General features: G+C 56.4%; 1 protein-coding gene across 5 annotated transcripts in view; it reads left to right on the forward strand.

The window, feature by feature from the left end:
* The window catches only part of CCDC88C (coiled-coil domain containing 88C), a 124,255-nt gene that overhangs the window by 73,262 nt on the left and 27,945 nt on the right, over window positions 1–23,048 (forward strand). For 4 of the 5 annotated variants that reach the window (XM_059373514.1, XM_059373510.1, XM_059373511.1 and 1 more), the window contains 10 exons: window positions 4,292–4,438; window positions 5,081–5,225; window positions 8,220–8,404; window positions 12,097–12,234; window positions 13,250–14,320; window positions 16,558–16,685; window positions 17,775–17,916; window positions 18,725–18,913; window positions 20,482–20,643; window positions 22,043–22,320. In XM_059373514.1, coding sequence (XP_059229497.1) covers window positions 4,292–4,438; window positions 5,081–5,225; window positions 8,220–8,404; window positions 12,097–12,234; window positions 13,250–14,320; window positions 16,558–16,685; window positions 17,775–17,916; window positions 18,725–18,913; window positions 20,482–20,643; window positions 22,043–22,320 — 2,585 coding nt within the window. The remainder of the gene's footprint in view (window positions 1–4,291; window positions 4,439–5,080; window positions 5,226–8,219; window positions 8,405–12,096; window positions 12,235–13,249; window positions 14,321–16,557; window positions 16,686–17,774; window positions 17,917–18,724; window positions 18,914–20,481; window positions 20,644–22,042; window positions 22,321–23,048) is intronic. The other variant, XM_059373512.1, reaches the window with a different exon arrangement.

Genomic DNA, 23,048 nt, shown 5'->3' on the forward strand with positions numbered 1-23,048 from the left:
CCCCCCCCCCCCCCCCCCCCCGCCCCCCCCCCCCCCCCCCCCCGGCCAGCAGGCTCTTGCCGCTGCCCGAAGGCAGGCTGAAGAGTGAGGGCCTCTGCCCACCTTCTCTGTCGTTGGTCATTAACCCCAGGGCCTGCCCCCAGGATGCCCTCCACAAGCATCTGAAGCGGCCGCTCAGCCTCCATCTGTCCTCGTTCATCCCCTTCTCTCCTGCCACCATGGTGACCCTTCTAAGAGTTCCTCCGGCATCTGTGCATTCTCTGGGGTTAAAATCCACACTCTGCCTTGTCCGGCACTCACCCACTTCAGGTCTCCCCACGGCCCAACTGAGGCCTCCTGGGCCCAGTCTGTCTCCCCCAGCAGGGCCAGAAGAGGAGAGGGTAAGGTCAAGCTCTGCAGGTCCTTCCAAAGCTGCTCATTTCCTGTAGGCCCCCTGCACGCCCCCAGAAGGAGGGCGTGATGGTGAGTGTTCACGCCCCGGGGGGCTGTGATGGTGAGTGTTCCTCTGTCCCCGCCGACTTGTGCCTCACTGACCTAGAGCTTGAGTCCTCAAGCGTGTTGTGTAGCTTGGAGATATCCAAACTATAGTCCATCAAGGCTGAAATCCCCCCCCCCCCCCCCGTCCGTTTTAAGTATAAAGTTTTATTGGAACGTCACTACATCCTTCCATGCAGTGTCTTCTGTGGCAGCTTTTGGTACCCCTGCAGAGTTGAGGTGTTGTGACAGAAATTGATGGCCTGAAAAACCAGAGGTACGCAGCTCTGGTCTGCCCCATGGTAGGTGCACAGCGAGGTTTTTAGATGAGCAGTAAGAACTGGGTTTTTGGAGCTTTTTCTGCCTGCCAGGAGTGCCTACGCTTCAGCCACATCATCACACGTGAACCTCGGGGTGGCCCACCAAGTGTCGCGGCCCCTGTGGCTTCCTCTCACTTTCTCCAGACGGGAAAGCTGAGGGTTCCTCCACCCCTCGTGCAGCTGGCCCTGCCAGTAAGGAGGCGCACCTGATGTTGAAACACGTGTGTCTGTTTGCAGGGCTGCGGCCTTGCTGAGGAAGGAAATAAGGGAGGGGGGCTTGTAGAGACGAAGAGGGTGTGGGGGAGAGGTGAGATGGGGGTCCTTGAGGAGGGGTTGATGGCGGAAGGGCAGGGGGCGCCTGGCCTCCAGCAGCCCATGTGGGAATTCGGACAGCATGCCGTAAGCAGGGAAGGTTCAGACTCAGGGAACAGAGCAAGAACCTTGGAGCCTTGATCTTCCGTTTCCACCGGCGACTTTGCGTTTCTCTGTGTTCTAAGGAGTTCTGATAAAATTTGGTACAGTGTGAAGTTAAAGCAGGCTAGATCCGTTGCTGGGCTTACACTTCAGTCTACCACGCTTCTGGAACCTTCCATGGAGCTTAGCAGACCACCATGCAAAGGGCCGAGCAGATGGTGTTTCGCCAGGAGGTGATCTCTATGGAGTGAGCAGGAGGTCCGCCTGCCAGAGTGGAGGGCCCTGTCTCCCTCCCGAGGACACCTCTGGGCTGGGTACTGCGGTCTGAGCCCAGTGGGAAGGAGCTGGTTGTGTCTTTGATTCTGCCCCCACCCCCTAGACCCACCCCACTGCCACCTCTGCTGTTTGGTGCTCACTGGGGTCAAGGAGGCCCCATGGAAATGAGTCTCTGCCTGCTGCTTGGTGGATGGAGGCTCGGAGGCTGCCGGGCTGACTGGTGTCTTCCAGGGGTGTGAGGAGATGGTGACAGCCCCTTGCTCCCCGGACCTCAGACGCCGTGTCTGGAGTACATCCCGGGCATTACTGAACCTGATCCCGGGTCCGCCCTGTCAGTGTTAGAGAGGGAGGGATTCCTGATGGAGGGACAAGCTCTTGCCTCACGTCCCATGGCTAATGGTGCATTGGCAGGCCTGGGAGCCAGAGCCTGTCGGTCTATGTCCCCGGTCCCTGCTCCCAGTCACCGTGCCAGATTAGCGGTGGCAGCTCTCGAGCCCTTGGGGACCAGCCATCAGGCCTGGCCTGTGGCTGCCTAAATGTGGCCCCTCAGCTGTTCGCAGGGCTGGGTCAGGCCTTGAAATAGCCTCCTGGTTCAGTCGAGGTCAGGTCTGCGGGGGGGCGGGCTGGCTTTGGGCTAGTGCCCCGGCATGAGGAACAAGGCCTCTTGGTCCTCCAGGCTGAGCCCTCAGCTTGCTGTAGCAGCTCAGGCACAACTTCGCACAGATCCGGTTTCTTGCTTCTGAGGGAGTAGGGTGTATGAGGCAAGCTGAGGTATTTCTGTTGGCTGGAATACGGTGGAGGTCGAGGTGGAGGCCAGAAGATGGGAGATGTATTTGCACTTGATCTTAGCCAAAAGGCCAAGAAGCGATGATGGAGACGTATCTGGGAAGTAATTAAAAACCGTCGTGTTCCATGCTCTGTTTCACTCCTGTACACTTTTCTCCATCCCTGCCTTTTGGAGGTCGCTGAGTCCTTCAGAGCCCATGTCACATGCCCTCTGACTGGCCCCCGCCCTCCCATGGTGTGATTCAGCCAACAAGTATTATTGAACATATCTCTGAGGCCCACAAGAACAGACGTGGAACAGCCCTACCCTGGGAAGCTGACGGTCTCAGGGAGGAGCAAAGGCCATGGTGCCTCACGGTGTGTCCCGAGCACTCTGGGAGCCCAAGTACCTGGCTCCGCAGGCAGGACAGAAAGAATTTGCAAGCATTTCTCAGAGGGGGCAACCCAGGCTGGGTTTTGCATGCTGATTAGGAGTTGGTTATGAGGCTGAAGGGACAGCCTGTGCAGTGGGAGCTGAGGGCCCAGCCGAGAGGTGATATGGGGAGTGTGGCTGGCTGGGTCTGCTGGAGCTCACAGTGTGAACTATGGGGGCCGGAGAGGGAAGGCCAGGCCTTCTTCCTGCTCGAAACCCCTCTGTGTGCTCTAGGTCATGTCATCATTGCTGGCTGGGGCCTCTTTCCCCCATGAGCCCCTTGAGGATGGTTTGCAGGCAGTTGAGGGCAGTGGAGAGAACACAAGTCTGGAGCTCTCGGGCCGGAATTCAAATCCCAGCTCCTCTTGAGCTTCGTGGCTTTGGGTTTATTTTTTAATTTTCCCAAGTAAGAGTCTCCCTCTGTAGGAGGGGACAGTCCCTCCCTCCGTCTTGGGGCTGTGGGGCCAAGTGAGGGAGGAAAGGGTGGAGAGCACCCAGTGCAGGACCAGCCTCGTGGTGGACACGTTCTCTTAACAGAAAGAGGGCACTTAGGTAATCCTGAGGCTTAGAGCCTTCTCAGCAGCCAGCCTTTGATCAGAACTGTGACCGCTGACCAGAAGGCACGTGGTTTCCCCTTTCCTGAGAATCTCTGATGCAGGGAAAATGAACACGCAGTGGGCAAGCAGGAGCTGCCCAGCTGTCAGCGGGACAAGCCTTTGAAAACCGCCACCGAGAAAAGCAGACACGTCCCCACATCTGGGTGTTTGCACACTGCGAAGGCGTTTGGGGAAACTCAGTGCCTCCAACATACTGAGTGGTGCTGGAAGGGCTCTGGGGAGAGGAGAAATGAAGAGGCCCCATAAGTGGGGTAGGAAGGGGAGGAGAAATGGCACTGCCTGGTGCAGGATTAAGAGTCCAGCGGCCCCTCCTACGTGAAGGGGCTCCTCGAGGAAATGGCCATCATGTTCCACACCTGGCACGTGCTTAACACACAAGGAGTGGGGTGCTAATTTGTTGGGGTTCCCCTCTGATTGTGACTTAAGTCTTAGAGAGTCCCCATTTCTAGAACCATTGTTTGTCCAAGAGCATGTATGTAGGATGTTCGGGTAGGATCTGGATCTGGAACGAAAGCTCGTGTCAATCGCTCCTTTCTCCCAGGACCTGGTCACGAAATACATGTTGAGTCCCGAGGACTGGACTCAGCCTTCGAGCCCGGGACTGTTTCTCAGCCCCACCTCTTCCTGCTTAAGGAAATGGGGCTCCCATGTCGGTCGGCAGCGTCCACTTGTCCGCCCAGAAGAGGTTGTAGGTGCCAAGCGCCTTCCTACCACGGCAGCACGAAGTAGGCACCCAGGACGAGTGCGCTGAATGAGGGCCGGAGTTCAGGCAGCTGCCTGATGGTGGACTTTCTCTTCCAGTAACGACTCCTGTGTGGCCTGGTGCAGCGGGACGGTGAAGGTGCTGAGAGGTGGAGCCCCGCCCACACCCGCAGCCTCTCCCCCCAGCACTGCAGCCCCACCCCCACCCCTGCAGCGTGTGTCTGGGCCTCGAGCCCCTGTGACCCGGGTGCCTTCCTCTGACGGTTCTCATGTGTGTCTTTGCGGAGCAGGAGCTGAGAGAAGACAACATCATTTTAATCGAGACCAAGGCCATGCTGGAGGAGCAGCTGACCGCGGCCCGGGCCCGGGGCGACAAAGTTCACGAGCTGGAGAAAGAGAACCTGCAGCTCAAGTCCAAGCTTCACGACCTGGAACTGGTATTGCCACCACTCCCGCCCCCAACCCCCCGTCGTCACTACATCCCCCCACGGACTGGGGCAGGTTCAGGTTTACGCTCTGCCCTTCTCTGGGCTTTCGGCCTGGGCTCACGGGGCTGCTGCTGCCGCCGTGGTGGTCCCGGGGGCTGTGGAGGGGGCAGCATTTGATGCCTACAAGATGGGACTCGACTGCTCATGCTTTCCTGTAAGGATGGATGTCCATGTGTGTCTGTTGCAAGAAGGTCTCTGCTGGCCTCCATGGTGTGAGCTGAACTGTGATTCAGGAGCGTCTTCAAGGCCCGTTGGGCCTGCTTGAAGGCCACAGAGCCGCCCGGCCTCACGGTACTTTCTCTAAGGCTCCATGTGGTATGTCACTCTGTCCAGACAGCATTCATTAGAGGCCTTGGGGCTCCGTTCATCACCCAGGTCACTGGGACAGGGTGTCTTTTAGCAGCTGTAACTCTCACAGCTGGCTGTGGGGTTGGAGACATTTCCTTGCAGCTGGGCTTTTTTGTTTTTGTTTGTTGGTTTTTTTGGTTTTTTTTTGCAGTGAGCAGGTGCATGGAGTCCCTTCATCCTGGGGGAAATGAGAGCAGGTGCCGGGGGGACCAAGGTCTTACTCCTTCCCTCTTTCTGCACCAGGACCGGGACACAGATAAGAAGAGAATCGAGGAGCTGCTGGAGGAAAACATGGTCCTTGAGATAGCCCAGAAGCAGAGCATGAACGAGTCCGCCCACCTCGGCTGGGAGCTGGAGCAGCTGTCCAAGAACGCGGACCTGTCTGACGGTGGGTAGCACCTGGTGTCTCCAGCCGACCCTGCTGCCCCTTCTCCCTCGGCCGGGGAGCTGAACACTTGGCTCAGAATCTTCCATGTCAGTCTGTCCATTCACCCTCAAGTAAAAAGGATTTCTTTCAAGTGCCATTTGGAACAGTTTCCTTGCGGTTCTCCCCCAGGAGAACATGAGGGGTCTGGCAGCCTCCTTGTTGGGACGTGAAATGCAAATTAAGTGTTGCCCGCTTTCTCATTTCCCATATGGACCATCCTAGGAGCTTCCAGATTACAGCATGCTGACCCCCAGAGGACATCTTAGGCTTCTCTGTGGATGGTTGAAAGCTCTGGATGGCAGGTGACATCCCCAGGGGCCATGAATCTCCACTCTAGCTGTACCACCAGTGTTATTTCCTCTGTTCATTTGCATAATTGGGCAAGATGGATGCAGTCTGTTTTCTGTCTCTCTGGGTTGCGATTGCTAAGTGGCTGCTGCTTGCCGGACCGGGACCTCTTTCTCTCTCCCTGTGCTTGCCAGGCGGCGGCTGCCCAGCACCCCAGACGAGGTGTTGGCCTGGCGGAAGGTGGGTGGGGCAGGAGTCAGCCCAGTAGCAGGAAGCTCTGCCTGCCCGGCAAACAAAAGCCAGTTCCTTTGTTCAAAAATAGTACTCCTGCACCTGATAGCGCCAAGTTAATGTTTACTTAGAACTTTACCCAGCGTTGGTAGGGCATTGGCTGGTTTGGGGGTGGCTTTTTCAATTCTAGTACAATCCCTAAGCATAATGAAAAGGTCGCCGAGAGCAGCTGGTTATTTCTTATCTTTGAGCTCCGAACCTAAAATCAGTTGAGTAAATTGTTAATCTATGTGAGAAGTTAGTTCTGTCCGAGCTTTGGTGCCCCAGTGCTGTTGCGGGGGTCGGCCCGCAGGGCTGGGGGGTCACAGGGATCCCCTGCTCTGCAAGTTGAGTCAACTGGGGAGGACTGCTGCCGCCTGGTGGATCAGAGAGGTAGTGCGGGCTGCCTAGGACAGGCTCAGACCAACCGCGAAGGGCAGCTGATGGGGTCGGTAAGCCTCACCAATTCAGACTAAAGTATGTTTGTGAGCCCTTCCAGGTCAGTGATGATGATTTCTTCTTGGTGGTCCAGCTCCTAGTGCTTATCTGGAAGCTGGTGGGTGTTGGTTTGAATGGCGGCATAGGGGGAGTAGAGCCTGAACATCCTGGTGCGTGTGTGCTGTGGTGGCTTCTCCAGAGCAGCTGGCTAGATGACCTCCTTTAAACCTCGGTTTCTTATCCTGCAAAATGGGGGTAACAAAGCCACTTTGCAGGATTGCTGTGACTATCCAGTGACAGGAGGCGTGAAGCGTTACACCGTGCCTGGCCCATGAGTGGGCGATCCGTGCTGAGCACCTTTCCTCTTGGTCGCATCAAAACCCATCCCCCCACATGCACCTACACACACAGGCAGGCATGTGCACACGCACACCCGATTGCTGGGGATGCTGATGAGCACAGCACTCGGCGAAGCTGTTGGTTTTCTTTGTGATAAACTGTTGTGTCCTCATCGTGGTCTCTGAGGCCCTGCCTTTCACTGAAGAGGAAATGAGGCTTGTAATCAGTTCCATTGTTTAACTTGTGGAACCTTCACTTTGATGCCGTGAGCACAGAGCTGCAGTCGGGAATGACCACAAAGTCTGGAGGTAGACGGCAGGGCCAGTGTCAGTCAGGATAGTGAGACTGTACCGAACGCCACAGAGCTGGATGCGGAAGATGATTAAAATGGTTATTTTTATGTTCTGCGTATTACACCACAATTTTAAAATGTTATTTTTCCTCTTGGTTGCTGCAGAAGTATGGTCCAAGTGATCCAGAGTCCTGAGTCCTTGGGGTCTTAAGTCGGGCTTAGGTTGCATTTGTAGCATGGTGATAACTGAGCCCTCCATGCATGTGTGTCCCTTGAGAATACATGCGCTGACGTGTGCGCCGGCCTAGGAGGGTCGGCAGGGCGAATGCTTCTGCCACCGTGGCGTGCCTGCTGTTGCCTGGGGTCTGTAGGATACTCCGGCTTGTTGGGGCTGTTCTGCCATCCTCGGTGGGTGAGGAATGCTTCAAGATGGATGCTGATGCCTCCAGTTCTTACGATCAGACAGAGGGTGTGAATGCACACGTTTTATTTCCAGCTTGATGTGCTTGCTATGAAAGCTGTCCCCTCTGTGTGCCTCCAGCCCCTGGCCTGATGAATAAGAAGCCGGTGGGGAGGCTGTGTTAGCAAGTGTGGTAAGGCTCCCAGAACAGAGCGTGTGGAACTACTGACGGGACAGGTTGGGACAGGACAGCCCTGATCCCGTCTTTTCTTTTCTTCTCTCTTTTTTTTTTAAGATCTTATTTAAGAAAGAAAGCATAAGCGGGGGGGGGGGGGGCACAGAGAGAGGGAGAAGCAGACTCCCTGGTGAGCAGGGAGCCAGGGGCTTGATCCCAGGACCCTGGGATCATGACCTGAGTGGAAAGTCAGACGCTTAATGACGGAGCCACCCAGACACCACTGCCAACCCCCCACAGTCCCTTCTTTCATGGGCTTTCATGTACATTCCCTTCTTCCTTTTCCAAAAAAGCCCCCCTGAGTTACCTTCCCGGCTTGTGGCAGGAGGGGGCCAAGAAGTTTAGTTCATGACTCTTGGGTCTGTGCCCCCTTCTTCATTTGTATTTGAGCTGTTTCGGGGCAGAATAGATAATCTGCCTTTTTCTGTCCTCAACTCACATTTTCATCTCACTTAGAATTTTAAACAAATTTACATGTATCATCTCGTTTTTTTCCGATACAGTCATGAAATTACAAAATCTGTCTAAAGGATGGCAGCTCCCAGGCATACATACCCACTCAGCCACCTTACTGCTCGTGGCAGACATAACTAGCCGATTACCATGCCCTTCCTGCTGAGCGTCCCAGGGCTGGCACAGAAATGTCACCGACTGGCCATCTCTGTTGGTCTCTTACCCGACTTTGTGCTTTAGCCTCTAGGAAGTCATTTGTGTTTGAGCTGAACGAATGTGCCTCCAGCCGCATCCTGAAGCTAGAGAAGGAGAACCAGAGCCTCCAGAGCACTATTCAGGGGCTGCGGGACGCGTCCCTGGCATTGGAGGAGAACAGCCTGAAGTGCGGGGAGCTGGAGAAGGAGAACCACCAGCTCAGCAAGAAGGTAACCCCAGCCAGGGGTGGGTGACCTCCTCCCCAGCCCTTGTCTGTAGTATACAGCAGGCAGAGCACAAAGGAGTAGCGAGCACGCACAGCCCAGCAGAGATGCGACTGCAGTGCAGCCACAGTCAGTTGTAATAGAGGGACAGGAAGGTCATCAACAAGAGTTGAGAGGCAGCAGGGCTAGTCCCTGCATCACTTCTTTGAGGGTGTGGCCCACATGTGACTTGAACTCTGTGTGCCTTGTTGTCTTCATCTGTGAAATGGGGTTAACGGGGATTGTAAGGATGATAGGACTTACTGTAGGTCAGGGGTCTGGCACAGACTAAGTGCACTATTAAAAAGCATAGGATGGGACATGGGAGAGGAAGCAGCGATGGAAGTCACGTGTGTGTGTGTGTGTGTGTGACACGGGTGGACGGTTTTAGGGCATTGCTGATGGTAAAACAAGGTCAGAGCTCAGTTTCTCTTGGATTATGGGATGAGGAAGAAGAGAGGCTGAATTGTATTTGCCTTGCAGGACAACAGCTAGGTCTTCGATTTAGCACAGTAGAGCCCAGACCTCTGGGAGGACAGACACAGCTTGCCAACTGTCTCTGCTCTGTGGTGACGAGGACCCCAGTTCATGCCAGGGTGTGTGAGGGGCCCTTGAGAGCTAGGGGTTACCCCCGCGTGTTGGTCCCAGGGCTTCCGGACTCCTCACCCACATGGTGCAGCACAGATGCTATGTGGGCTCTGAGCACACCCGCTGCCGGATCCTACCTGGGGGGAGAGAGTCGGGGAGCTCTCGCTTGCCAACCACTGTGCAGGACGGCTGCTTCAGCGGTGCAGGGGTCCGTCCTGCATACAGGTCCCGCCAGCCTCATGTATGGAGGCTGCATTGGCAGGGGATGGGGGCTGCAGGCCGGAGACCAGGCACCCTGGTCCTGGCTATCCCGGCACTTCCTCGCTGGGTGAGGCGCGGCTGGAACAGTCTCTCCGGTCCCCTCCGGGGACCTCCCAGCTCCAGCACTCACCCGCCTCGCCCCTTTGAAGGCTTGTGTGCTCTGCAGCCTGCTGGGTGCTGGATACTTCGTGGTCTCCCAGAGGACAATGGGAAGCTCCCCCTCTCAAGCCCTGGCTCCTCGTACAAGTGGAAGGCACTGAGACGGTTTGGGGTTTTACGTTCACGGGGGCCTAGCACAGGAAATATCTTTATAAATGGCAATCTGACCTCAGCCAGGTCAAAAAAATTGACCTTTAGAAAGATGAGAACTTTTGACTCCGCAGGTCCTCGTGGTCAGCCATAGAAAAGCGGCAGGGTAATCTCGCTGGCCCAGCTCCCAGATGGCCTCCGAGGCCACCACTCACACTTTCCTCTGCCCTTGGGGTCCGCCCCAGCCCCCCCCCGCTGCAGACAGGACTGGCGGTGGGGGCTGCCTGCCCGGCTTACTCCTGAGCCCCCGTCTCTCGCCCCTCCCCACTTCCTCTTGCATCAGTTCCCCAGAGGACAGCCCCTCCCCTGCCACAGCCCATGGGAAACATGTCTTGGCACAGCATTCCCGGTGCAAAGGAGGTGCCCCTCTTCCCAGACTGGAGTCCTCTGCGTCTGGTGCCGGGAGCCCTGGGAGAAGGTCCTCCTGCCCCCCAGAGCACCTCTCCTCCCTGTTCTGCTCAGCCTGCCCAGGGCTGGTTCTGACCTGGTGCGGATGGTTGTGTTCTTTCCTTTCCCCAGCCTTGGTCACCTCACCCTGTGGCCTTGTCTCTGTGGGCTGTGTTTCAGCCACCAGCTGGCATTTCTTGGCCCATAGGTGAACCACCGACCTAGCAGAGCCCCACAAGGGACGCGGCTCTGACACTGACTTTCCTGGAGGTAGTCCAGAAGCGTAGCATAGGACGGACACGGGCCAGCGGGGACACAGTGACCTGGAGGCCCAGACCCCTGGTGCCAGCCTGGCTGTCCCCACCATCCCAAGTGTAGCCCAGGCTGTAAGCTTGCTTAGGTTTGCAATGTCTGTGGGAAACATCGTTCCCCAAAGTCACAGAACGTCTACGGACCTTAAAGAAACTGCCTTCCTCTCGTGACTGTAACTTTATATCGATCTCATGAGAGTTTGTGCCTTGAGCCGAGAAGTAAAGAATCCTTATGTTCAGAGGAAGGGGTCAGCCCTTTGGGGGAGCACAGAGCCCCATGGCTCAGAGGAAGGTCCCTGGCACCCACATATCCTGGGAGCCCACAGCTTGAGTGGGGTCTTAAGGAAGGACAGAAAGCCCTCTCTGGGCTAGAGGATGGCTGCGAGCTCCCCCAGGGTCGTTGTGGTTCCTCAGGAATGACTAAGAATCATGGCTCCGGTTTCTTGGCAGAAAGAACCAGAAAGGGAGAAAGAGGACAGTGAGCATCCCATAGGGATGCGGGGGAATGTGGGGAAATCATGTCTTCAGACGAGAAGCCTCTCTCTGGGACAGAAGGGACAGTGAGGTAGATTAACGGTGAGCTCGGGGTGAGCTAGGAAGGCAGGGAGCACACACCACAGGCCCCCGGACTATGCACGAGACCAGGGCTGGGGTCGCCCACTGGTGTGCGTCCTAGCTCTGATTTGTGTTCACTGTAAGGCCTTGGGTCAGTCACTGAGCATCTCCGGCCCAGAGTCGCCCTCCATGTGATGATTGGTCGTAACTGCCCGCACGCTCTCAGGGAGGTCAGCTGATGTCAACGCACCTGCCACGGGCCCGGTGTGTGCTGAGCGCTCCGTGCTGGTAGAAGCTCATGAAGGTGGACGCTGCTGGCCCCGTGTCCGTTAGAGAGACTTGCCACTGGTCCTGTCGCTAGGAGCAAGGGACCAGATCCTGAACCCTTGTTCCTCTGACGCCAGTCCTTGCCCTTTTCCCAACTCCTGTCCACAGCGATAAGGAGTTTGGTGTCGGCAGGAAGGGCCGGCAGCCTCCTTGAAACCCTCATGCTGCCAACGGCACCATGGGTGTTGCCTCAGCCCGCTGAGTCAGCTTCTGCCTCTGCCACGCTCCCTGGGCATGGGGCACAACTATGACAAGCTGGAGCTAGATGGCTCATGTTTAGGAAGTCCGGGCACTGGTGGGGCCCAGCAGGAGACCTTGGTACCCAGGAGGGGCTTGGGTGGTCAACTGGGCAAGATGAAACGTGGTCTGGCCTGGGGCAGGTGATGGGCGTGTGGAGTGGGGAGCAGCATGGGCAGACAGGACACGACTCGGGGACAGACTTACCTGGAGGGTGCAGGAGGAAGGAAAGATGAATCAGAAGACGGCTCCAAGCAGCTGGGTGAACAGGAGTGTCACCGACCCAGGCAGCAGTCGTGGGGGAGGGGGAGGGACGAGGGTGAGCTAGAGGTCCTGGCAGGGCATCAGGTGGTAGTGGCTGGTGGCCCCTGGAGCATGGAGTCCGACCCTCGCATGGGTGGACAAGGCCTGAGACAGAGACGAGGGACCTGGAGGAGGCTGAGAACACGGCAGCAAGGCTGAGGAGGACTTGGCGCCCAGGACCTTCCCCTCCTCCCCAAGCCAAAAGTGCAAGGTGTGGGCTCAGGACTGAGGTCGCTATGGAACACTTTCCGGATGGTTTTTTTTTCCTTGAGAAGAGACCTAGTAGAGTATTCTGCGAAGCTGATGGGTTTGGGTTTGTCCTGAAGCAGAGGTCACTTTGCAAGGCTAACTCGTGCATGGCTGGGTATTTGGGCTTCACAGATTGAGAAGTTACAGACACAGCTGGAGAGGGAGAAGCAGAGCAACCAGGATTTGGAGACCCTCAGTGAGGAGCTGATCAGAGAGAAGGAGCAGCTGCAGAGTGACATGGAGAGCCTGAAGGCTGACAGAGCTAGGCAGGTAGGTGTCTCCAAGACAGATGCTCCCGCCCGCAACAGGGCACGTCCAGGATTCTAGCCATTTCCTGGTAGTGGATGAGCGACACACGGGTCACCGCTTGCCCAGCCGAGCTGCTCCCCAAACCAGCGATTCTTGAACTGACTGTGGAGGAGCAGGTTGTCAGAGTTTGCCTCCCAGGGCACACTGGTTGTCCTGGTTTTGATTGTCATGATTGGGAGGAGGGGCGGGAAGGGGCTGATGGCATGTGGGTGGAGGTCAGAACGGCTACCAGATGTCCTACAATGCACGGGGCAAGGAGCTGACCCAGCTGCAGGCGTCCACAGCATCCTAGCAGACAGTCCCGGCCGGCCTCCAGGCTTTATTTGGCTCACGCCACAAAAAGTCCCAGGGTAGGCAGTCCAGGGCTGGTGCAGTGGCTCAGGGATGGCAGCCAGAGGCCAGGCCTCTCTCTTCTCACTCTGCCACCCCTGAGCTCTGGGCAGGAAGGAGGTCACGATGTCCAAGGTATGCGTCCTGTAGGGTGCCGGGCGAGTTAGAGTCACAGAGCTGACGGTCACCCTGAGCCCTGCAGGATGAGGGGGAGCCAGAGGTGCTAAAGGTTGGTGTTGGGTGGGGGCGTTGAGGATGGTGAATGTTCGAGGCAGAGAGAGATCACCTGTGGCGTCTTCTGGGGGAGAGTGGTGGAAGGGGAGGCCGCAGGCGGACAGGGCCAGGTCGTGGGGGCCCCACCGGCCAGGGTGAAAGGTACCAGGGAAATCTCGTCCATTCTTTTGAATCAGAGGGAGAGCTGTGGCTTGCGTTTCTGAATCACTCGGGCTGCTGTGGGTGTGTTTTGGCTTGAACGAAGTCATGAGTGCCCTTTACCTGCTATCCACACCAGTCCCCTGGGAAGCAGCAGGACGGCTCTGGGTGCTGTCTTGGGGGCCTGAACTTGAGTCTCCCGGTTTGAACCCGGATCACTGAACGACATCCGTGCAGCCACTGTGTCACTCATGCCCATTCTGTTTCTCCGCAGATCAAGGTCCTCGAGCAAGAGAAGGATCGTCTCAACCAGGCGGTGTGGTCGCTGCGGGAGAGGTCGCAGGTCAGCAGTGAGGCCCGCACGAAGGACATCGAAAAGGAGAACAAAGCCCTCCACCAGACGGTAACCGAGACGAGCAGCCGACTCAGCAAGCTGGAGTTCGAGAAGCAGCAGCTGCACAAGGACTTTGAGCAGGTGAAGGAGAAGGTGGAGCGGGCGGAGGAGCTGGAGAGGGAGCTGCACCGGCTGGAGAAGGAGAACGAGAAGCTGGCCAAGAAGGTGGCCTCCCTGAAGACGGCCACCGAGAAGGCGGACGCCCTGGAGCGCGAGAGTCGGGGCCTGGCGCTCGAGAACCGGCAGCTGAGGAAGTCGCTGGACACCCTGCAGAACGTGTCGGTGCAGCTCGAGGGTCTGGAGCGGGACAACAAGCAGCTGGACGAGGAGAACCTGGAGCTGCGCCGCATGGTGGAGACCCTGCGCTTCACGGGCGCCAAGATGGCGCAGATCGAGCGCGAGAACCAGGAACTGGAGCAGGAGAAGGAGGAGCTGCGCAAAAACGTGGAGCTTCTCAAGGCCCTGAGCAAGAAGTCCGAGCGCCTGGAGCTCAGCTACCAGGGCGTGAGCGCCGAGAACCTGCGGCTGCAGCAGACGCTGGAGAGCAGCGGCCAGAAGGCCCAGGCCCTGGAGCAGGAGCTCAGGGATCTGGAGGCCGAAAACCAGGCCCTGCAGCGCGACCTGGAGGCCCTCCGGCTCGCCAACAAGCAGCTGGAGAGGTCAGAGAAGGACCGGAAGGCCCTGGAGCAGGAGGTGGCCCAGCTGGAGAAGGACAAGAAGCTGCTGGAGAAGGAGACCAAGCGGCTGTGGCAGCAGGTGGAGCTCAAGGACGCGGTCTTGGACGACAGCACCGCCAAGCTGTCCGCCGCCGAGAAGGAGAGCCGCGCCCTGGACAAGGAGCTGGCCCGCTGCAGGGACGCGGCCAGCAAGCTGAAGGAGCTGGAGAGGGACAACAGGGACCTCACCAAGCAAGTCACCGTGCACACGCGGACGCTGACGACCCTGCGCGAGGTGAGCTGCTGTGGGGGGGTGGGCCGGCGGTCACAGGGGAGGGTGAGGGGGCGGGGTTGGCGCCTCGGTCCCAGGGCGCAGGGGCACGCCGTGGGGTGCGCCTCCCAAACAGAAGTGGGACTGTGTGTCTTGTCCCTGGTGCTACCCGGGATGGTGTCTGTGGGGACGAGAATGAAGGGGGACGTCACCTGTTCCAGTCTCCCTGCCCAGAGCTGACCGCCACTCCGAGTCTGGCTCACTCGGCCCCATCACCTCCCGTGGGCGTTTGCAAATGTACCTGCTTGACACCGTTCTTTCCTGCATCCTAATCTCTTGCCTTTCACTTCCTGTGACTTTTCTCAGCGTAGCGAGTAAGCTTTAAGCCATGGGTTTCTAATGGCTGCGAGATATTAATTCTGTAGATCCTGTAGATTGACTGCAATTACTTTTTGGACATTTAGGTGGTTTTCCAATTTTTTTCATTATTTTAAATAACCCCGTACATATTTACACACACATCTCTCTTTTCAGCCTGTGTTCCTAGAAGTGAAACTATGGCATCTAAGGGTCCGGGCATTTTAAAGTATCCCACTATGTCTGTGTCCTCCTTTTTCCCCAGTATTTATCCCCCAGGTCATCTGGCTATTCCTTCAGGATTTGGGCAGGGGAATAAACTGCTTTTGGGAATGACTCAAACATCCACAGCGTGCGGCACAGAAGTCGGGTCTCGTGCCTGTAGGAACCCAGCGTGGCTGTTCACGGGCAGTCTTAAATGCAGTGAGTCTGGCAGCTCGGTGTTGCCACCCGGTGGCGTGGCCGGACTGTGTCCTCAGGTGGATGAGGGAGAGGGACCACACTGTGCTGCCCAGAACTCGGTCACCCAGCCATGTCTGGCTGCTGGTCAGGCGAGGAGATGTGCATTAGCTGTGTGCCAGGGGAGAAAAGGGAGTGGGTTTGGGGACCACACAGTCGTCTCCCTGTCCTAAAAGGAGTATAGATGATGATGCAGGCAGGTCTGTGTGCTGTGGGGGGAGACACACAGCATGAGTACAACCCCTCATCCCTGTCTCCGTGAGCTTCACATCAGTTACACTGAGGTCACAGACAAGCCCGGAATCATAGCAGCTCCTCACCCCTGGCGGACTTCTCACTCATGAACGTCTGGGTGCGCCACCCACCTCTCCGCCCCCACCCCCACCCCGGGACCCTGCCGTCTGTGCTGTGACTCCACAGTCCAGGCTGCTTGGACGAATGGCTCCACCCCTCCTCCCCCAGCACAGGGCCTAGGCAGTCACCGCGGCAGGAGAGAGGCTCTGTGCCGTGGCCTGCGGTGACCCAGGGCATGTCCACCTGCAACTTGCTGGCCAGAACTACCCGCCAGCTGCTGGGTGGCTGGGAAATTTGGGGGAGCAGATGGAATGATTGGCGAGTCCCGCTCCGTTACTGCCATCGCAGGCCTGAGGATTTGCTGTTGGGGAGCGGGTGGCGGCTCACATGCCAGTAGCTGTGGCACCAGGCAGAGAGCAGTACCTGCCTGTAGAGCTCCTGAGACACGTGGAAGGAAGCTGGACCTCCAGGAAGGGACCTGCCTAAAAGAGAGCCCCGCTTTGGCAAAGCGAACCAAAACCAGGTTTTTGTTTGTTTGTTTTTTTAATATTTTATTTATTTATTTGACAGAGATATAGCAAAAGAGGAAACACAGGCAGGGAAAGTGGGAGAGGGAGAAGTAGGCTTCTCGCTGAACTGGGAGCCAGATGTGGGGCATGATTCCTGAACTCTGGGATCATGACCCAAGCCAAAGGCAGACACTTAATGACTGAGCCACACATGTGCCCCAAATCCAGGATTTAAAGTAAAATCTTTCTCCTCCTGGTACTTCTTGCAGAGAATTTGCAATAGGAAAAAGTATTTCCTTCCATGACTCCACAGAAAAAGGCAGGCAAGTCAGAATCCAGCCTCCTCCTCCAAGGTCAACGGAAATGGTATTGCAGACCTACGTACGTCCTGGACACATTGCCGTGTTGGTCTGGCCCACCTTCAGCGTGAGGAGGCTGGGAACGTGTGTCTCTCCCCTGCCCTTTGGAAGACGTCCCTGGGGTTCACCTGTCCCCGCTGAACTGTCAGCTCAGCCCTCAGGACGCCTGAGTCAGCTGTGACTCTGGAAGGCAGCTGCTCAGCCTGGAGAAGGGGCCCATGCCAGGCCCTCCCCGCTGGGCTTCCATCCCACCCGCGTCCCCGTCCTCTCCCTGTCCTGGCAGGACCTGGTGCTGGAGAAGCTGAAGAGCCAGCAGCTGAGCAGCGAGCTGGACAAGCTGAGCCAGGGGCTGGAGAAGGTCGGCCTCCACAAGGACCTGCTGTTGCAGGACGAGAGCGGCCACGGCAACACGTGAGCACCCCCTTGCTGTGGCCTGTGGGCCCTCTCAGCGCGCGCTGCACACCCCCAGCTCCAGAGCTCAGTTCACTCTGCACAGCCTGGGGCTTGCATGTGGTCTCTGGAAGAGGCTGGCGTCCCTTATGGGACAGGACTTCTTCCTGGAGAGTCCCGGGGAGGAGTGCAAGGAGACTCTCTTGTTCAGTGGGAAGACTTCTTAATTGTTTTAAAACAGATTTTTTAAGAGTCAGTTTTAAGTTCAAAGCAAAATTAAGGGGAAGATACAGAGAGTTCCTGAATGCTCTCTGCCCCGCCCAGGAATAACCTCCCCAGTGTCCATAAGCCCCCACGAAAGTGGTGCACCTGTCATACTCGCTGTGTCCCCATCGACCCTTCTTCCCCCAGTGCCCGCAGTGAACCGTAGGGTTCACTCCTGATGCTGCACGTCCATGGGTGTTGACACGGGTGTGCTGCCGGGGTCTACTTACAGGATCCTACAGACTCATTTCATAGTCCCACATGTCCTCTGTGCTCTGCCTACCTATTTGTTTCTCTCTTCCCGACCCCAGCCCTTGAATTGTAAAAAAAAAAATGAACTAGTGTGAAATTTGCCTGCAATTCTTTTCCAAAATGATCTCATTTTCCAAGGGAATCTGGTATCGTGGACTTCTGCTGGACTTTTGCAGAGACCTAGAGTCCCAGCTCCACATGATGGGTGACGTGGCATCCTGTTGGTGTGGCAAAAGGGCCACGCAGACTTACCACTTACCTAGCTCACACTGTGATCTTGGGCAAATTGCTGAACCATTCTGAGACTCAGTTTCCCCATCTGTTAAATGGCCAAGATAATTCCTCCCTAAGACTCTGCTTGTAGAACTGCAGCAGTGACATTTCATTTGAAGCTGTCATGGGTGTGTCTCTGTGGAGACTCCTGGGGAGGGCTCTGGATGATGGCTTATGGCTCTTATGGTGCTTCTGGGCCAAATGCTGCAGAATTACAAAGGAAACCTGCTCAGTGGGGGAGACAGGTGTTGGCAGCTGGGAGATTGGGAGCCTGTGAGCAGAAGAGTCAGATAAAAACTACTGCATATTTGTATTTTTCAGAAAATGCAGTATATTGGAGGGCAGAAATGAGTCAGCACTAAAATCAACGTTAGCCATGAAAGAAGAAAAGATTGTGTTCTTGGAAGCCCAGGTGGAAGAGAAAGCCAGCCTGAACCGCCAGTTACAGAATGAACTTCAGGTGGTAAGATGTGACCCCTTTCCGGGCCAACTGTGAGTCCCAGCCATGAGGCCTCTGCCTCACCTTCTCCAGCCCCTCACCTGGGTAGCAGAGGCGTGGCTGAATGCCCATCTCCTGGAGCAGATGTGCTGACCCACGGGGTTCTGAGCGGGGCTGCCATCAGAATCGTATGCATTGGGGCCAGATGGAACCAGAGTGAACCAGAGGGCTGGGGGCCGAGGAGGCCAAGTCCAGAGCAGCTTTGAGTTTGTTAGGCAGGATCTGGGACACTGGTGAGAATTGGCAGGAGACTATGAGCATCAGGACCAAGAAAGACCTAGAGTCCCAGGGGTACCCTGAAATGGGACAGGTGTGGGTGCACCAGGGCTCGGTCAGGATGTCCACTCCTGGCACATATGTGATTTCCAGCTTTCCTTCTTGAAGCCTTGGTGCAGTTCTTGGCTGTGTGATTGAATAAGGAATCTAGAGAAAAGCCGTTCTCGGGCTGGAAGGGACTGTATAACCTCCCCTGGTCCATATTCCCCAGACTCATCTCCATTTCGTGGCATGGGCTGCTGAGGCTTAGGGAAGGGAGAAGACTGGAGTTGGGACTGAGGCAGGTTTCTGGAAGGAGAAAGGGGGAGGATGGGCTGGGCTGTGGGCATTCCCCACAGAGCAAGAGCCAGGTGTCAGGCTTATCCCTAATAAGGCGAGGGGTCGGGGACGCTGAGGAATTGGGTTCGCTGTGGGACTGTCTTCTAGCAGTAAACTCAGAGAACTGAGCCGGCCTCTTCCTGCCCCAAGTCTGCTTTCCTGTTCCCACACCCTACAGCTGAAGACAGAGTGTGAGATCCTCAGGCAGAACCAGGAGGAAGGCAAGCACTTACAGAACTCTTTCAAACACCCTGTGGAGACTTTGGTCACTGGCCACCAGGGGAAGGAGACCTGGGGGCCCAGCCACAAGGAGGCCACCATGGAGCTGCTCCGAGTGAAGGACCGGGCCATCGAGCTGGAGCGGAATGTGAGTGGGCTGCCCGGGTTCAGAGAGAGAGTGCAAGCCGCTGTGCTCTAGTGATTGTCCCACTGATAGGCCGCCATTCGTGGGAAGGACCCTGGAGGTCAGAATCTACTGAGATTTATCCAGATCTAGTTGAACACCTTTTCTTTTTTTTTTTTTAAAGATTTTATTTATTTGACAGATGCACAAGAAGGGGGAGAGGCGGGGGAGAAGCAGACTCTCCACTGAGCTGGGAGCCCGATGCAGAACTCGATCCCAGGACCCTGGGATCATGACCTGAGCTGAAGGCAGATGCTTAACAGTGCTTGACAGCCACCCAGGTGCCCCTTCTGTAGTTGAATACTTCTTAAGCTGTCCTGGCAAGTCCTATAATCTCCTTTTCGTTTGAGATGCCTTTGCCCTTTCTACTGGAAAGGTGTGGACCACATTTTCCCACAGCGAATCCAACTGCCTGCCCATCAGACTTGGCATGTAGCTTGTACACCAGTTCTCCATCTCCACCGTGCTTTCCCAGGGGTTACCAAAGCATGGCCCACCACCTGTTTTTGTCAATAAAGTTTTATTGGACCAGAGACATGCCCTTTATTTACATACTGTTGTGGATTCGTCTTCCCACCATAGTGGTGGCAGAGGTAACTGGTTGGAATGGCCACCACATGCCTGGCAAACCCTAAAATTCAATCTGTCCCTTTACAGAAGAAGTTTGCCGGTGCACGTCTAATCCCCTGATGCTGTTTGACTCTGCCAGCAACCTTGTGAAGCAGGTAGTGAGGATTGTCACCATTGGCAGATGAGAAAGTGGAGATAGAGTTTAAGAGACTTGACCCTATGGGGCATCTGGGTGGCTCAGATTATTAGGTGTCTGCCTTCAGCTCAAGCCATGATCTCCGGGTCCTGAGACTGAGTCCCACGTCGGGCTCCCAGCTCAGTGGGGAGTCTGCTCCTCCCTCTGCCTCTCCCCCTGCTTGTGCTCTCTCTCTCAAATGAATAAAAAAACAAGAAAGACTCGACGCTACATCCCGTGTTAGCGAGGGACAGCACCAGGCTACAGCCCACCTGTCCTGGTCCCTGGCCCTCTTGGTGGCATATTTTACACAGTCTTTATCAGTCTTATGGAACAACTTATTTACTCTATCTGTTGTCACTCCTGAGCAGGGTGAGGTGTGGTCACAGGCTTTTACTCTCTGTCCAGTGGGACAAGCTCAGAGAATTACATTGATGGGGTATTTCGCAGAAGCATTAATGAGAGAAGAGATCCCTTGGCTTTAACCCCAGCTCACCTTGGCCTTGCGCTCAGATGCTCAGGTTGGAAGCAGTGTCCCCATGATGTGCGTGCATTTCTGTCTAGAAAGCCCATACCAAGAAAAGGAGTGCTCTCCCCCTTCCCTTGCAATTCTGTTGATCGTCTGCCTTTTCCAGGAGGGAAACATGCTACTTCTCTTAACTGGTAGACTCTGGTTTTAGTCCCCAAAGTGTCAGCTCTTGGCGGTTCCTTACAGCCCGTGTGCCCGGGGCTGGTGAACACTGACCGAGCTGATGTCTGATGGGCCTCCTGCTTTCATCTCCCCTAGAATGCAGCTCTGCAGGCCGAGAAGCAGCTGCTCAAGGAACAGCTACAGCACGTGGAGACGCAGAATGTGGCCTTCAGCTCTCAGATCCTGACGCTGCAGAAGCAGAGTGCTTTCCTACAGGAGCACAACACCACACTGCAGACCCAGACGGCCAAGCTGCAGGTAAGCCCCGTGCTGTGGGCCCCAGGGAGTGGGCCGGTGGGGAGGGTATCTCTGTGTCTCCCCGAGACCGGCCCTAGCGTGCACGCCAGCTCCTCCTCAGGAAGCCAGGCCACGCGTGGGAGGCTGTGCCATTCTGTTTTGTGTTTCACAGACTCTTTGTGAGCAGGGGGTGCCAGGTCTCAGGGTGCTGGAAGGTGGTACAGTGCGCAGCCATCTCCACTGCCGTGTGTCTGACGGCAGGGCTGGCGACTCGGTTTCTGTGCTCTGCCCTGTAGGGTTGCCTGTTTTCCCAAGTGTGTTCCTTGAGATTTTACTAGGAGTGACTTGGAAAGAGATCCTAGGCTCAGATTCGTTGAGCGCAACAGAGTTAACCAGGTTTGTTTACTATAAATGTTGGCAGAGCCTTTTTTACGCTGATGGGAATTTTGAGTCCCCATGAGGGAAGCAGGGGGTGAGGTGGCTGCAAGGCTGTTGAGAGCTTCTAGCAAAACTCCCATCCCGTGCCACCTCGTTGAGAATGTTGGTTTTTATTTATGGTTGACAGATTGTTGGGAAATGAATTAATCCTTCATTAATGCCGTTTGTGAGAAAAGCGTTGGAAAATGTGCAGCCTGGATCGGGATGGTGTGCAGGAAACTATTTGGCAAAGGGGCTGGGGTTTATTCTTTTAAAATAACGAAATAGGGGGCGCCTGGGTGGCTCAGGGGGTTAAGCTTCTGCCTTCGACTCAGGTCATGGTCACAGGGTCCTAGGATCGAGTCCTACATTGGGCTCTCTGCTCAGCAGGGAGCCTGCTTCCCCTCTTTCTCTCTGCCTACTTGTGACCTCTGTCTGTCAAATAAATAAATAAATGAATCTTAAAACAAAACAAAAATAATGAAATAGGGTATCGGTTCATGGTTTTGGTGGTGGTGGTGGGGAGGGCTCTGTCTGGTTTTGCAGTCAGTCTCTCCGGTCCCAGAGTGAGTTAGGTAGCACTCTTGCTCGGTTTTCTGAGGGTCTGGATGTTGTTGGGCGGTCGTTCTGTAAACATCCGTTCGGTAAGAGTGGCTGCTGGTGGTATCCAGGTGTTCTCTCTCGTTCCTGATTTTCTACGGGTCCTAGAAAAGTAGGCCTTTAAAAGTGGTCAAAGAGGGCGCCCAAGGAGCTTATCCAGAGAAAGGATGCACCTTGCCCCAGTAGGTCACCTGTGGGGAGGGGCACAAGACGGAGCCACCCGGGATGGTCTGCTGTGCCCCCATCCCCCAGAGGGGTTCCAAAGTTCAGAGACGACAGTCCCGGTGGCAGGTGCTGCCTGCCTAGAGGGTCCCCGTGGTTTGATGTCTGCCTCCTGAGTTGGCGCAGTGGCCATGCATGGGGACACGGGTTCTGTGAGTCCGCCCCTTCTCCCCCTCGGCAGGTGGAGAACTCCACCCTGAGCTCCCAGAACGCCGCGCTCACTGCGCAGTACACCCAGCTGCAGAACCAGCAGACGGCCAAGGAGAGCGAGAACGAGAACCTGCTGCGGCAGCAGGAGCGGCTGGCGGCGGCCCACGAGGCCCTGATGCAGGACCATGAGCATCTGGCCGCGCTGCACGAGCGCCAGTCCTCGGAGTACGAGGCCCTCATCCGACAGCACAGCTGCCTCAAGACACTGCATCGCAACCTGGAGCTGGAGCACAGGGAGCTCCGAGAGAGGTGCGTGCGGGCGTCGGGGCCGCCGGGGGTCACAGCCACCGGGGGTCACCTCCCTGCCTGGGACCCTCCCCTGCCTTCCCTCTTGGCCCCGCTGCTTCACATTGCCCAGGACCCCTGAACTTTCCAGAAGAGTGGGTAAAATCCAGAGTCACTCTCAGCCAATATTGGGAGCGTGTGCAGCTGGAGCCTGAGTGACAGGAGGGTCCCCCCACGTGGAGAAGGCGGTACCATGGCGAATCCCAGCTCAAGGAAACCCAGCTTTGGGGTCCCTGCTGCCCTGAGGACTCCCACCGCCTCCCCACTCCACTCCAGACCCGGCATAAAGAGGACATTCCCCACCGCTGCCAGCCCACAGTGACTTGCTTCGTTTCCCTGTCTGGGTGTGGGACCCTTGCTTTCCAGCCTTCAACTTTGGCGGCTTTGGAATATGTGGAAAGCGAAGAGAACAGTAGAGTGAAACCATGTCCGTTTTAGCCATCCCTCTCTCTCGATACCTGTCTGCTCTCCTTTACTTACTTGATCTAAAATTTGTCTGCACTGAATTGGACAGACCTTCACTTGGCGCCCTTGACAACCCAGGCTCCTGGGTGTTGGGTCTGTTGGGTCAGCTTTTGTGGCCTGAGCTCCTGCCCCGGGTGGGCCCCCGATAGCCCCGGCACCCAGGCCGCTATGGTGGGACCTGGGGTCTGGCGGGAGGGCGGGGTGGGGTGCACCTGGCTGGGACACAG

The sequence above is a fragment of the Mustela nigripes genome, chromosome 13 (genome assembly GCF_022355385.1).
Source record: "Mustela nigripes isolate SB6536 chromosome 13, MUSNIG.SB6536, whole genome shotgun sequence".
Taxonomy (NCBI): domain Eukaryota; kingdom Metazoa; phylum Chordata; class Mammalia; order Carnivora; family Mustelidae; genus Mustela; species Mustela nigripes.